Source organism: Gigantopelta aegis, chromosome 10 (assembly GCF_016097555.1).
Source record: "Gigantopelta aegis isolate Gae_Host chromosome 10, Gae_host_genome, whole genome shotgun sequence".
In the NCBI taxonomy this organism is placed as follows: domain Eukaryota; kingdom Metazoa; phylum Mollusca; class Gastropoda; order Neomphalida; family Peltospiridae; genus Gigantopelta; species Gigantopelta aegis.
This window is the reverse complement of record NC_054708.1, coordinates 90,034,435-90,048,279: the sequence shown is the minus strand read 5'-3', so window position 1 is coordinate 90,048,279 and position 13,845 is coordinate 90,034,435. Positions and strand designations below refer to the sequence as shown.

Sequence of the window (13,845 nt, the reverse complement as noted above, 5' to 3'; positions counted from 1 at the left end):
GAAAGGCTTGATATGCAATGTTTGGATGATGCTATGTTCTGGGCAGTGTGTCTCACGGCGTTTTATGCACTACTACGGAAATCTAACTTACTACCGGAAAAGTCCGAAGATTTTAATCAATTACGCCACCCAACCAGGGCGGACTTTACCTTTTATCACTGGGGAGCTGTTATGTCAGTGCGCTTAACAAAGACTATACAGTTTAAGGAGCGGGTCCTCTCTATTACCCTCCCCTATTTGCCGAGTCACCCCCTGTGTGCGGTATCTGCCCTGATGCGAGCCTTCTCTTTGGCCAACGTACCAAACAGTCATGCTCCAGCTTTCTTAAGCCACACGTCCACTAGAATTAGCCCGTTACTATATAGTTCCTTCTTGGGCAAACTTAGGAAGGTATTAACGGATATTGGATATCCAGGGGATCAGTACACCGGGCATTCATTTCGCAGGGGTGGGGCAACTTGGGCCCTTCAAGCTGGACTGCCTACTGAATGGATAAAAATGTTAGATGATTGGAAAAGCGATGCCTATCTGGCCTACGTGGAGGTGCCGTTCCAGTCCCGACTCGCCGCTATGACTGTTTTAGTTAAATCTCTACCTTTAATGCCATAGAATAACAGTTTAGATATACACAAAAAACTATGGCCTACAACGTAATAATTATTCTAAAGTACCCCTACTGGCTACTTGTTTGTGGGTAGATTGGGAGCTTAGATTCCTACGGCATCTTTTTGATGGGCAGTATAATGCAATGGGCTTTTATGCCGGGAATAAAGCAACCAGTTTACCCATGAACATCTTGTTGTTGTTATTACTGCATTAGACAAACATAGTTTAAGTAAGTAATTAAACACTAATTACGGTTTAAACGGCGTGCGGTCACCGACCATCTGGCACGAGGGTAATCAGGGTCAGATGAGAACCAGCCAATCAGATGCCGGGTGCATGGCGGGAAGCTGCGATGTCCTGGCATTGGTAACATCTTGGACACTGTAGACGCAGCCAATCGGAGGCCTGGTATACGGCGTGGTAACTACATGTAAGATAGCACGACTGCCGCGCTTAGTCGTGTGGTATTTAGCTCTAGCATAGAATGAAGAATATTTTTTTTTTAGTAAAGATTAGTCTTAGGAATATAGATATACATGTAGTAGATAGGTGGGAGCTTAGATTCCTACGGCATCTTTTTGATGGGCAGTATAATGCAATGGGCTTTTATGCCGGGAATAAAGCAACCAGTTTACCCATGAACATCTTGTTGTTGTTATTACTGCATTAGACAAACATAGTTTAAATATATATTTTAAAAAGCCATATAAATGCTCATATCAATAACTTCATCAGCAAATAGCTTAACAAATGATTTATATTTGGAAGATCTAAATAATGCGTGGGAGTCCAACCAACATTCAGGTACATTAAAGCCCTGAAAAAGTGTAAACTCAAACTTCAACTGGAATTACTGTTGTAAAATGGCAACAATTGAATTACCTAACATCAAACAAAAAGTATTATTTGAGACCCTAACCTTCGAGTGATGAAACTATTGCTTCTATTTCTCAGATTTATATCTCACCAACTTTGTTTACCTTTAGTTTTGTTATGTATATCTTAATAAATATTGTATGATGTTTTTATTTAGTTATTCTGTAAACAATTCTTTTGAAATTCTGCTTTTGAGGAAAGGGGGTATGGTTATCAAAAGGGTCATTATACAAAAACACTTCAAAGAAAACTTGATATATAGGATGTAAATATTAACTAGATGTCAAAACAAGCTTCTGCGGCAATAAGATCCTTCAAAAAGAATATATGAGGTGCTGAACCTAAACTTAATGTTAAATTTCTACTGAAAAATAAAACTGTGTGAATTGTATTTCGTAATGTTACAGAAAAAGTGTTATATGAGGCCCTAATCCTCAAAGGATTACAATATTGGTAACATATCTGAATTCTCTAATCCATTAACTCCAAGTTTTGTATTCCTAAATGCCTTGACAAATATTTTACAATGCGTTTAATATAATCGCCCTTTAGCAATTCTGTAAAAATATAACTGTCGTGGAAATGGGGATAGAGTCACAAAACAGGTGGATACACACAGAAAGCTGTGAGTCCTGCAATGCCATCATAAATTGTCCAGCCCTAGGGATGTAAGCCTTGACAAAAATCACTATGAACATTCGTCCCCCAGGTGATACCAATTGGCCAAATTTTGGGTCCTGGCTCATGGACTAAAAAGGGAATTGCCCATTTAAAAGTTCTGATCCAGATTGCACATAGTTGCGATATAAGATAAATTTATCACACAATTTCAAAATGTCTTTATCACTATTACAAGATTGAATAGGTTTGTAATAAAGGGCAATATATGAATCATGCATCATGAGTGCCACCAGTGGGGCAGGATATACTCATCTTTCGTGAACACCTGATATCATCACCGTTTTACAGTGATTCAAGAGTGCATGCCATCACAGAGCTCTGTGTATATTCCATTGAGCTCTATAGCCTGTGCACGTTTGTGTGTTCTAAGCTATTCTTGGAAGTGGCAGCCCAACTACTGGCGGTGCAAGAGGAACAAACATTCTGTTACATATCTTCTAAGGACAAGCATCTGATAGTGGATCATGAATGCAACCACAACTTTGTGTAACGTCCTTTCAACTGCCTTGTGCACAGATATGATTTTAATATCAGAATACGGTTTTGTCGTTCAGATTTGTTAAAGAGTGAGGTATTGGGTGTTGAGTTTGGCAGATCAAAAAACATACACACAAAACAAAACCCAACATACTTTGAGAAACAATCTAGAAAACTGCAGGAGCTTGAAACGAAGGGGTCATATTGTGAACTTGAATAAAAAACAAGTAGAAAAACACTTTTTGGATGGCTTTAAAATGTGAATGATTTTCCATCTCTGTTTTAGTTGCCAGGATGTGACTGAAGGAATAATCTGCTTTCAGCTGATGGGATTACGTAACAGAGCATTATGGCAGGGAGATAAGCACATCCATTCTACCCACTGCCATAGCAGCAGCACGTCCGTGTCTCTTTCAGTATTCTCAATACATAGCTTGCTTAATAAAATAATGGTTAGGAATGCTTCACATGCGTATCATGTATCTTTGCCTAGAAGTAAATTTTTGTTCATAAAAATATTAGTTTTTATCATCCAATAGAAGCATTTTGTAGGAGATATCGCTGGCACTATAATCTGCAATATCTCCTGTGAGATATCGCTTCTTTTGTTACATCACTGTGTATGTTTCAACGCTATTCAGTGTCACTAGTGACGTCACGCAACTGTTGTTATACTAGTTAACGAGTCTACCTCTGCCAAATAAAGTGACATTCAACCAACATCAGTGATAGAAATAAGCAAAATTATTCACTTGTCCCCAGGACAAGTCTGGTGTAATTTTCACTTGTCCACAGTACTTACCTTTATTATCTTAGTTAACCTCCATGGTCATTGGAATAAAACTACACAAATAATTTCGTCCACGGTGCACTGCCAGACAAAATCGGTTAACGGTCTGGCATGTTTCACTAGTGCATGGACGATCCGAAATTTCAGTTTTAATTTATCAAATAGTGCCCTGTTCATTTTGGACAGCATTTGTCCGGCCGTGGACTGCATCACTGATTTTGATGCTGCCTCCTGGTGTTGGTTTCAGTGTTACACCTAACCAGCTTTCCATATTTACGATACTTGAGTTGTACACTAAAAGCTGTCTAAATTGACCTGATTTTCGCAGGGATTTCCGTACTTCGTGACCGGGGTATCCCAATCGACCGGAAATGTGCAGAAAAGATGCGTGTCAATAGTACCGTTCGCTGCATTTAAAAATGATAACGGAAACCAAACAAAATCGCGAAATACATGTTTTGCAGCCCAAAATTTTCACTTGTCCAACGAAAAAGCTCAAGCCATATTCTGCTTGTCCGTGCCAAATATCACTTGGCTCGGACAAGCGGACAAGCTTTATTTCGAACGCTGAACATTATTGACATTGTTTACAATTGTTGCAAAGAATGATAATGGATGATAAAAAGAATACCCCCCTCGTGTCTTGTGATATCATAATTTATCAGCACTCGTTGATAAAAGTATAAAAATTCTCAGCAAGCCTTGGATTTCATACTTTTATCAACTCGTGCTGATAAATTATGATATCACAAAACACTCTGGGAGTATCCTCTATGTAACTTGAAAAGTCAACTTATAAAGGGGTCAGAAAATTACACACAAAAAACACATTATCATTTTGGGGATTGAGTTTTAATTAACAGCGACCCGAAGTCATGTGGAAAAAGTAATATGAATATTTGTGACTGTAAAACCAGCATTAACATTGACAAATGGTCAAATACAACATATAGTTACCCTCATTCTAATTCAATAAATCAATTTGAAAAAGAAAAGAGGTAACTTATAATGTTTTGGAAAGAACACAGCATTAAAAAAAACCTGGTCACTACTATCTGTTTCAAGAAGTTCCGAAATTTCTGACACATTAATGGTTTTACAGCCACAGATGCATTTGGTTAACTATATGCAGACTGAATTAGAATTCAACATACAAATAATTGATGATGCTCATTTACCTTTCTTAAATCTTCCTGATCTACTCTGCGTGCCCAGTGTACTAACATACTGAACAGAATCCAAACAGCAAGAACGAGGGCGACCACCACAGGGTTGTCGAAAAACGTCAGGAACAAGGCTATATCATCAATTGGATCGACAGTGTTGGGTGAAACGAAAACACCACCAGAAAACACGGTCAGATGACTACACCAGCAGTGTAAAGATGTTAGAGTTGTAAAGGGACCGACCTGTATGAAATAAAACCAACATATCTAGACCGTTTGAAAGGATATCAATTTTACTCCTTTTTTGTTGTCCTAACATTGTTCTTATCTACCAAGTTCAAGATTCGGGGGGGGGGGGGGGGGGGCTAGGTATTAAGTTACAAACAGAGAAGCACTCCTAGATCATTTGAAAGGATATCAATTTTACTCCTTTTTTGTTGTAAATCCAAACTATTCACTTTCTCCTCTCTTTTCATTTTTATATTTAACTTAATGGTTATCCTAATGTCAACATAGCTGGGCACTAATTCTCAAAGCTGTACAATGCTTTAAGATGGAGCACAAAAGCTGCTCGTGAAATCGATTATTAGAAAGCATATTGTGTATTTTGTCTGTTGCTGCTTGTCAATTTTAAACCTTGATTTACCTTCCTACTGGGGGCGGTGGTGGTGGGGTGTAACGCCCCTGCCCCTACTTCCTACACATTACCCAAGATTCAATGATATATAATAAATAAAATTTAAATACAAAGCTAATTGCAAAAGTCAATGCTGTTGCCATTGTCAGAAAAGTAAAACCTATCTTGCTTTATCTTGCTTTATCTTGCTTTCCCAAATATGTGTACAAAGGTAAAGACATCAAATAAAGGAACTACCTGTATCTATTATTCTTAATAAAGGCTGTCAAATTACAAGTAGTACTTGTTTTAAAATCTACAAGACAAAGATCTTTTAGAATGTTATCTTCGTCTGGTGAGTGAACAACTAACCATACAACCATCCTGTCTCCACTCGTCGTGTGCCTCACTCCAGTAAGAACACTCAACAGTAAATGTCTGTATGCCAATCTGAATCTTCAGTCTGTGTGAATCATCAACTTTACCATGGAAAATCTGACCTTTCTATGGAGAAAAGGACAAAAAACATTTAGTCTTATGAATAATATTTATACATGTACAATTAGGAACTAACCAACCCAGTATGAAATGCCAAATGAGGATAAGTAAAACATGAATTCCGAACACTGCACCTGACAATAACTATACTGAGTGTCAGAACAAGAAAATCATTGTCCCAATTTTTTAAAACTATCTAATCAGGGTTTGTACACTTGTAGCTTAACCAAATTCCAGCACATTTTCCCAAAAATTTCAGGACTATTACACATGGAGTAACAGTGGATGATAATTAAAATAGAAGAAAAATAAGTGAAATATTCGGGGGTTGTGGATTTGTTTAAAACTACAGTTTCAAGAATTTAGAGCAGATCACTGAAATTAATGTTCTTACTGTTTCACGACACTATTTTTAAAATATCCTTTCACCATATGTGTGTTAACGTTAGTAATTACCAAGACTATTTTACAATGCTTACAATCATACTTATCAAGACTAATGTATACGATTTAATTGTTATCAAGACTAAAACACATGTACGATTCTGATGGGTTATTAATAAAGCGCACTTTGTTTTGTGTGTTATTACAATGAATGAGCGTGTTGGCGTTTGGTGTCTGGTGACAATTAGCAATGGCGTTTGTGGATATTTAACATGGTAGCAGAGTGTGGTTGTGTTAGAAAACTAAAGTGTGTGACTTTTCAGCGAAACATGGTAAAAAATGTCTTCTTTGGCGTAGCGAAATGCTGTACTTTTCTTTTGTGTTTGGACTGATTTTTTGGCTTCTGGAACTTTCGACAAATATGGAGGCGGGAAGTTATAAACGCCACCGATATTTTGTGAATCAAAACCGTACAGCAGATGGGTGGATGAAATTCAAGTGTGGCAGACTGTAACAGATTTGGAAAAGAAGAAACAAGGTCCAGCGATAGCATTATCATTACCGGAAAGCGAAGGGTTGATCCGTGATAAAGTGTTTAGCAAACTCGGCATTGATGAACTGTGCACAGACGATGGCGTAGTGACTTTGATAACATTTATGGACAAAATATACAAAAAAGACGAACTTGCGGTGGCATATGAAGCGTATACAGAGTTTGATAGATATAAAAAAAACTGGCGAAATTTCTATGGAGATGTACGTCACGGAGTTTGAAAAATGGTACAACAAAACAAAAAAATTCTATATGAATTTACCTGAGTGTGTGTTAGCGTTTAATTTACTGGATGGAGCTGATTTGTGTCACAAAGATTGACAACTTGTACTTACTGGTGTCGACTACAGCGATGTGGCATCTTTGTTCAAACAAATGAGACAGTCTCTTAAAACGTTTTTTGGTCAACAGTCTATGCCAGTAACTGATAAAAGTGATTCAGGAGTTGGCATTAAAGTGGAACCTGTTTATGTAGTGGAGGAAAATGAAGTGTTTTATACACAAAGGCGAAATAATCAGCGTGGTCATGGAGCATTTCAGAAAGATAGCAGCTATTACAGAGGAAGAGGTAGAGGTTTTGGCGGTGAATATAGATACATACAGCGTGGTGAAAAGAATCGAGGTGTTAATACAAAGAAAAACAGACGTGTTTTGAATACATGTGGTGCAGATGGACATCCAATGAAGTGCATAATATGTGAGTCAATTTTTCATTTTGCTAAAGATTGTCCAGACTCCTACGAGAACATGCAGAAAAACGGTCAGTAGAAGAAGCTGTTTTCTTCACAGGCAACAAGAGTGAATATGATTAATTCAGCTATTCTTGATAGTGCGTGTAGTTACACAGTTGCTGGTGAAACCTGGATGAAATGTTATCTGGATACTTTACATCCTGATAAACTTAAAGAAGTTAAACGATGTGTCAGTGATACCATTTTCAAGTTTGGTGCAGGTAAATGCCTTAAATCGAAAGAAAAAGTAACAATTCCTTGTGAAATAGCAGGTGTAAAATGTACCATAACAACAGATGTGGTTGAAAGTGACATACCATTACTTTTGGGAAACCAGCAATGAAAACTGCTAAAGTGGTTTTAGATTTAGAGCATGCTAGAGCTACAATTTTTGGAAAGCAGATTGATTTGCAGTGACAACTTCTGGGCACTACTGTGTGCCTCTCGATGATCCAAAACTACCGGTTGATGACACATTAAAAGTTTTCTACACTATGGCTGACAAATCTCAAGAACAAAAGAAAAACATTATTTTAAAACTTCACAAAGAATTTGCTCATCCTTTGAGTCAAAGACTTGCAATGTTATTACAGGATGCAGGTGTGAGTGATGATATTTTTCAGAAGTTAAGTACAAGAGGTGACTGAAACTTGTGATGTATGCAAGAAATTAACAAAAAAGTCCACCTAGACCTATTGTGTGTCTTCCATTGGCGTCAGAATTTAATGATGTTGTGGCTATGGATCTAAAAGAATGGAAGTCAGGTGTATATTTCTTACATCTCATTGATTTGGCAACTCAATTCTGTTTAGCTGCAGTTATTCGGCAGAAAACTCCAGCTGTCATCATTGACAAAGTGATGACTATGTGGATTGGCAGTGGATTTGGTGCACCGAAAAAATTCCTCACAGACAATGGTGGTGAATTTGCAAATGCGGAATATAGAGATATGGCGGAAAACTTAAACATTGAAGTTTGTAATTCTGCTGGAACGAGTCATATGTGAACGTAATCATGCAGTGGTAGATGACTTTGTCGGAAAAATTCTGTCAGATTATCCCAATCTGAATCTGGATATTGCATTGGTTTGGGCGGTAAATGCATAAAATGGTACATGGATGGAGTCTATATCAGTTGGTCTTTGGATGTAGTCCAAATCTTCCTTCGGTTCTTGTTGATAAACCACCAGCATTAGAAGGAACTACTGTTAGTGAAATGTTTGCGAAACATCTCAATGCACTTCATGCAGGAAGAAAAGCTTTTATACAGGCAGAAACATCTGAGCGGATTCGAAGGGCTCTTCGACATCAGATTAGATCGTCAGATGTTGCTTACCAAACAGGTGATAAAGTGTACTACAAACGGGATAATAAGTGGAAAGGTCCTGGTGTTGTTCTTGGCCAAGATGGCAAAGTTGTGTTTGTTAGACATGGAAGTATATATGTGAGGGTTCATCCTTGCAGGCTTATGAAAACTGGAGGCAAATTTCTTCAGTCGGAAGATACTGAACAATCTGTGGTTAGTGATCAGTCTGTTACTAATGCTGCTGATCATTCATGTATTGAAAATAACTGTAATGCAGATAAGATACATGTGCCTTTTGGAGACGAAGACACAACTGAGACTGAATCTTGTTCATCTGAAAACTTGGTACCAGAAAGAGAACTGAACAAACAACCTTCTATTACTTCTCGTGAAACCATTGCCTAAGGTAAACTAAAATTAGATACTTACCTGTGGGAAGCGATACATGGATACAAACTGAGATTATGAGCAGGGGTGGTAAAACGACTGGAAGAAATCGTTCCTATTTCAATGTCCGTGATAAAGGTGATTCAGTTGTAAAAGGGCTTAACTTTGAAACTGGTGCTGAATAGTGGGAAATTGAGTCAAGTGATGCATCTAGTAGTAAACAAAATGTTAATGTTGTTTTTATTCCCTCTTTTCGTCATGGTGAACATGTAGTGAAATGTGCTAAAATTCGTGAACTTGACAACTGGAAAACATTTCATGTGTATGATGAAGTCAATGACATGGGACAGCCATGTTTGTCAACCTGTTGGGTAGTTACAGAAAAAATGGTCAATGGGAATAATGAAGCAAAAGCTAGATTGGTGGTTCGTGGTTTTGAAGAAGAAGAAACTGTGCAAAGTGATTCTCCTACTGCATTGAAACTATGTTAGCAGTATCATCGTTATTCTCGTGGGAATGTAAAACTATTGATATTAAAGCTGCATTTTTACAAGGTCATGCGATTGACAGAAATATTTGTGTAGAACCTCCACCAGAAGCTGATTCTGATGGTAAACTCTGGAAGCTCAAGAAATGTGTATATGGTTTAAGTGACGCATCAAGAACGTGGTATTTTAGTGTGTTGAGTGAACTAAAAAAACTTGATTGCAAACAGTCAGAATTTGATCCAGCAATGTTTTATTGGTTTCATAACAAATCTCTTGCAGGTCTGTTTCTTATGCATGTTGATGATTTTATTTGGTCAGGGACAGAGTACTTTGCAAAAGCAGTGATTCATAGACTTCAGACAATATTTCAAATTGGTAAACAAGCAAAGGGTACTTTTAAAAAATACATAGGACTTGAGGTAGATAAAAAACCTGACTGCATTATTCTTGATCAGTGTTCATATGTAGATAGTTGATCAACTATTTCAGTGCGTGTTGTTAGAGCATCACAGAAACTTAACCCACTGAACAAAGAGGAGGTAACTCAGTTACGTAGTACTATTGGACAAATCAATTGGGTTAGTAGCCAAACTAGGCCAGATGTGTGTTTTGATAGTTTAGAACTTAGTGTGGGGATCAAAGATCCTAAAGTTGAAGACATATTAAAAGCAAATAAGGTTGTAAAAAAACTGAAGTTTGAAAGTTGTTTTATTAAATTGCCATACATTGGGAATATTAGTGACGTGAGGTTAAGGCTGTTCTGTGATGCATCATATGCAAATTTAAATGTTTCTAGTTCAGGTGGCTTTATAGTTTTCTTGATTGGATCAAATGATGAGTGTTGTCCTCTTTTCTGGAAAGCAAACAAGATACGTAGAGTTGTAAGAAGCACCCTAGCTGCTGAAACACTTGCATTAGTGGATGGACTTGATGCTACCTTTTATTTGGGACATCTTCTCAGTGAAATTTTGTTTGACAATCCTAATAACAATATGATACCTATTGACTGTTTCATTGACAATAAGTCTCTGTGTGAAAACATTCATTCAACTAAAGTTGTCAGTGAAAAACGTTTATGAATAGACATTACTAGTATATTGTTTGAACTGGGACTATAGGAACTTCAGAAAACGTCAGCAACTTGGGGCCATATTAAATCTTCAATTCGTGACTATAAAAAACGGGAAATCAAGTTTTAAAAATGTCAGCAGTGATCCGTTTTGAAACTGACAACATATTTTCAAATTGCCTGGATAAAGTGCAAAAATCACCATTTTCCAGGACCATGTTCTGGAAAACAGCTTCCCAAAATTGAAGGATTTTCAAGGAATTTAAGGACGCATATGAACCCTGTCTGATTAAAACTCTAGGAGATAGACTTTTCCCAACTTTGCCAAATAGGATGACCTATTTTCACCACATGAAAAAGCCTGTGCTATTTTACTGTCAGAAAGCAAAATGGCAAACAGTAATCCGATGTCATCATTTATCTGTATGACTGATATTTGGCCATGGTCTGCAATGTCCACATAATTTCAGCTTTCAACGTCTCAGACGAACTAAATGCAGAACACAAGTCAGTCTTCGAAACTGCAAAATTTGTTGCCACAACAACTGTATCAGAATTCACATACTAATGAGTTATTGGATTATCCTTCTTTTTCAAATGCTTCATGTTTGTTGTATGATTCACACTCTGCATATGTGAATGCCTGACGTGTCGCCCCCAAGGATGTTCGCCTCCAAAACATATGTCAGTTTGCCCCAGACACTTTACCAGTTCGTCCCCAATGAATTAAAAGTTTGCCCCAGAAAAAAAAGCAACGTATGGTTTGGTGTGTCTTCGGCTGTTTTTGTTTTGAGATATTTTATTGATAAAAAAAGAATCAAAAGGATTGCACAACAGGCAGAGCCTATATAAGTGCTCTCCTAAACAAGATGGACATCAGACAATATTCATAATCATATATATCTAAAGCATAATAACAATGTCCAATGGCATAAAATATTTAACATAATTAATATCTTTTAATATATAGTAATAAAAGGTAGAGAGTAAATAGAATAGAAATGGGATAGTCGAGAAAAAATATGATAGTAATGATCCTATTGTTGGAGCTAACCTTATATGGGGAAGTAAGATCAGAATAATATTAATAAGTTAGTTCAACTCGAATCTCTTACTTTCAGCTATATATTTATGTACTGCGTTAAAAATTAAATTGTTTTCTTCAGTTAGTAAGTTTATTGACCCAGATAGCAGTAGATCAATGTCTAAGATATCAAGGTAATTCCGTAACGATGCAAATAAATCATATCTTTGTCTGATGAACAGAGGGCAGACATAAAAATAATGAAAATTATCTTCACAGTTATCTCAACATGCACAGCTTGGGCTATCAGAAAGATGGCTTAAAAATAAATGATAGTTTAAGTTGCTAGCATAGTTACGAAGCTGACAATGGATAATGTTACATTTACGATTTCCATAAAGATAGAGAGTAGATGAAGGATTGGGATTTCCCTTCTGTATTAATTTTTTATGGGTACGCAGATATGGTTTATTTTAAGTTAAACTGTCAAGATCATTCCATAACTCCAAAATATTAGGAATAAAGCTGTTTTTATATGAATTAGTATGGCATGTTGGTGGAGTGAATGGACGTTGATTTCTGAGTGTAAAACGATTAGTGGGATTAACATATGGCAAGATTTCATCCATTAGATATTGAGGTGTTTCGCCTTTAAGTATTTTATGCATTAGAATTAATTTACTATTTTTGTGATATTTATATAAAGGTTCCCAACCAAGTTCATAATATAGTTTGTCTAGACATGTTCCTTTCCTAAATCCTGTAATGATGCGGGCAGCTTCAAGTTGCACTGACTCAATTGTATTGGATTATTCAGCTGTACAATTATCCCAAATTATATTACCATATTCTAAGATTGGTCTTATAAATGCAACATTATTTAGTTAGGGAATATCTATTTAATTTATATTTTAACATACGTAGAATGTTAAGTCGTTTACAAGCTTTAGTATATATGCCATTAATATGATTTGTCCATCTACCATTGGAGTTTAAAGTAAGCCCTGGATGTTTGTGGGAGGTTACATTATCAAGAGGAATTCCATTAAGATATAGCTTAGGAATATCAATATGTAGTTTTCTTGTGAATAACATTGATTTGTTTTTAGTTATACTAAATTCAACTCCCCAGCTAGTTGACCACTCATGTATAGATTCTAAGTCTTCATTTAGCGTTTCGGCTGTAGAAGTATGGTCATTGACAATGCAATAAAGAGAGGTGTCATCAGCAAATAATTTTATTTTATTAGATACATTGTCTACTAGATCATTTATGAATATTAAGAAAAGATATGGCCCAAGTATAGATCTCTGTGGTACTCCAGCATTGATAATCCTCCAATTTGAGAAGTAACGATTCGGCTTTGATATGAGAGGCGCTATGAGTCAAAATTCCTGATCAAAATGTTGTGTATTTCATCATGAGAGAGAGAGAGAGAGAGAGAGAGAGAGAGAGAGAGAGAGAGAGAGAGAGAGAGAGAGAGAGAGAGAGAGAGAGAGAGATTGCTTTTTAAGATGCCCCTATATATACCACTAAGGTTTCGGGCATGTCCATCCAGGGTCCGGCCTCTGGATAGCCAGTGGTCTGACCTGGGACAGATTTCACCATGAAAGTATATTTACACAAGGTAACGACAGTGAATACCACGTAAACAAGAAGAATGAATGAATGTTTAATGACACCCCAGCACGAAAAATACATCGGGTATTGGGTGTCAAATTATGGTAAACGCAAATCTAAAGTGACGATCAACATCAATATAAAAATTCAAGAATCAAATAAAAACACAGTGTAAAGAACTGTAAAAATACAAATATCACAGATATATAAAATTATAAGTTAGAGTAAAAGTTAGTATCACGTAAAAATTGTAAAACAAATTCTAGATGGAATCGCATTACGTTGGCCAAACATATCTTTTCGAGCCTGTTTTAAGATGCTTACATTCCATTCCACCAAAATGTGGCACACCATCAGAGTACACTGACAATGGCTCACACTGAGGTGGAGGATCTCTCTTTAAGATAAATGAATGCGTCAAGTAAGTATGACTGATGTGAGCACGACACAGGACTATTTCATCCTTCCTGCACTGTCTATATGAGGACTGCCACTCTCCCAAACTGGCTTGATAGTATGAAGCTTGTTTGCAACCGCACCGTCTCAAGCATGTTGCCAAGTCGAAAAGATAAA

General features: G+C 36.8%; 1 protein-coding gene across 1 annotated transcript in view; it reads right to left on the bottom strand.

Annotated features, from left to right (window-relative positions):
• Positions 1–13,845, bottom strand: part of LOC121383902 (polycystic kidney disease protein 1-like 2) — a 188,321-nt gene that overhangs the window by 34,944 nt on the left and 139,532 nt on the right. The window contains exons 16-17 of the mRNA XM_041514000.1: positions 5,585–5,716; positions 4,609–4,839 (exon numbers count right to left, since the gene is read on the bottom strand). Coding sequence (XP_041369934.1) covers positions 4,609–4,839; positions 5,585–5,716 — 363 coding nt within the window. The remainder of the gene's footprint in view (positions 1–4,608; positions 4,840–5,584; positions 5,717–13,845) is intronic.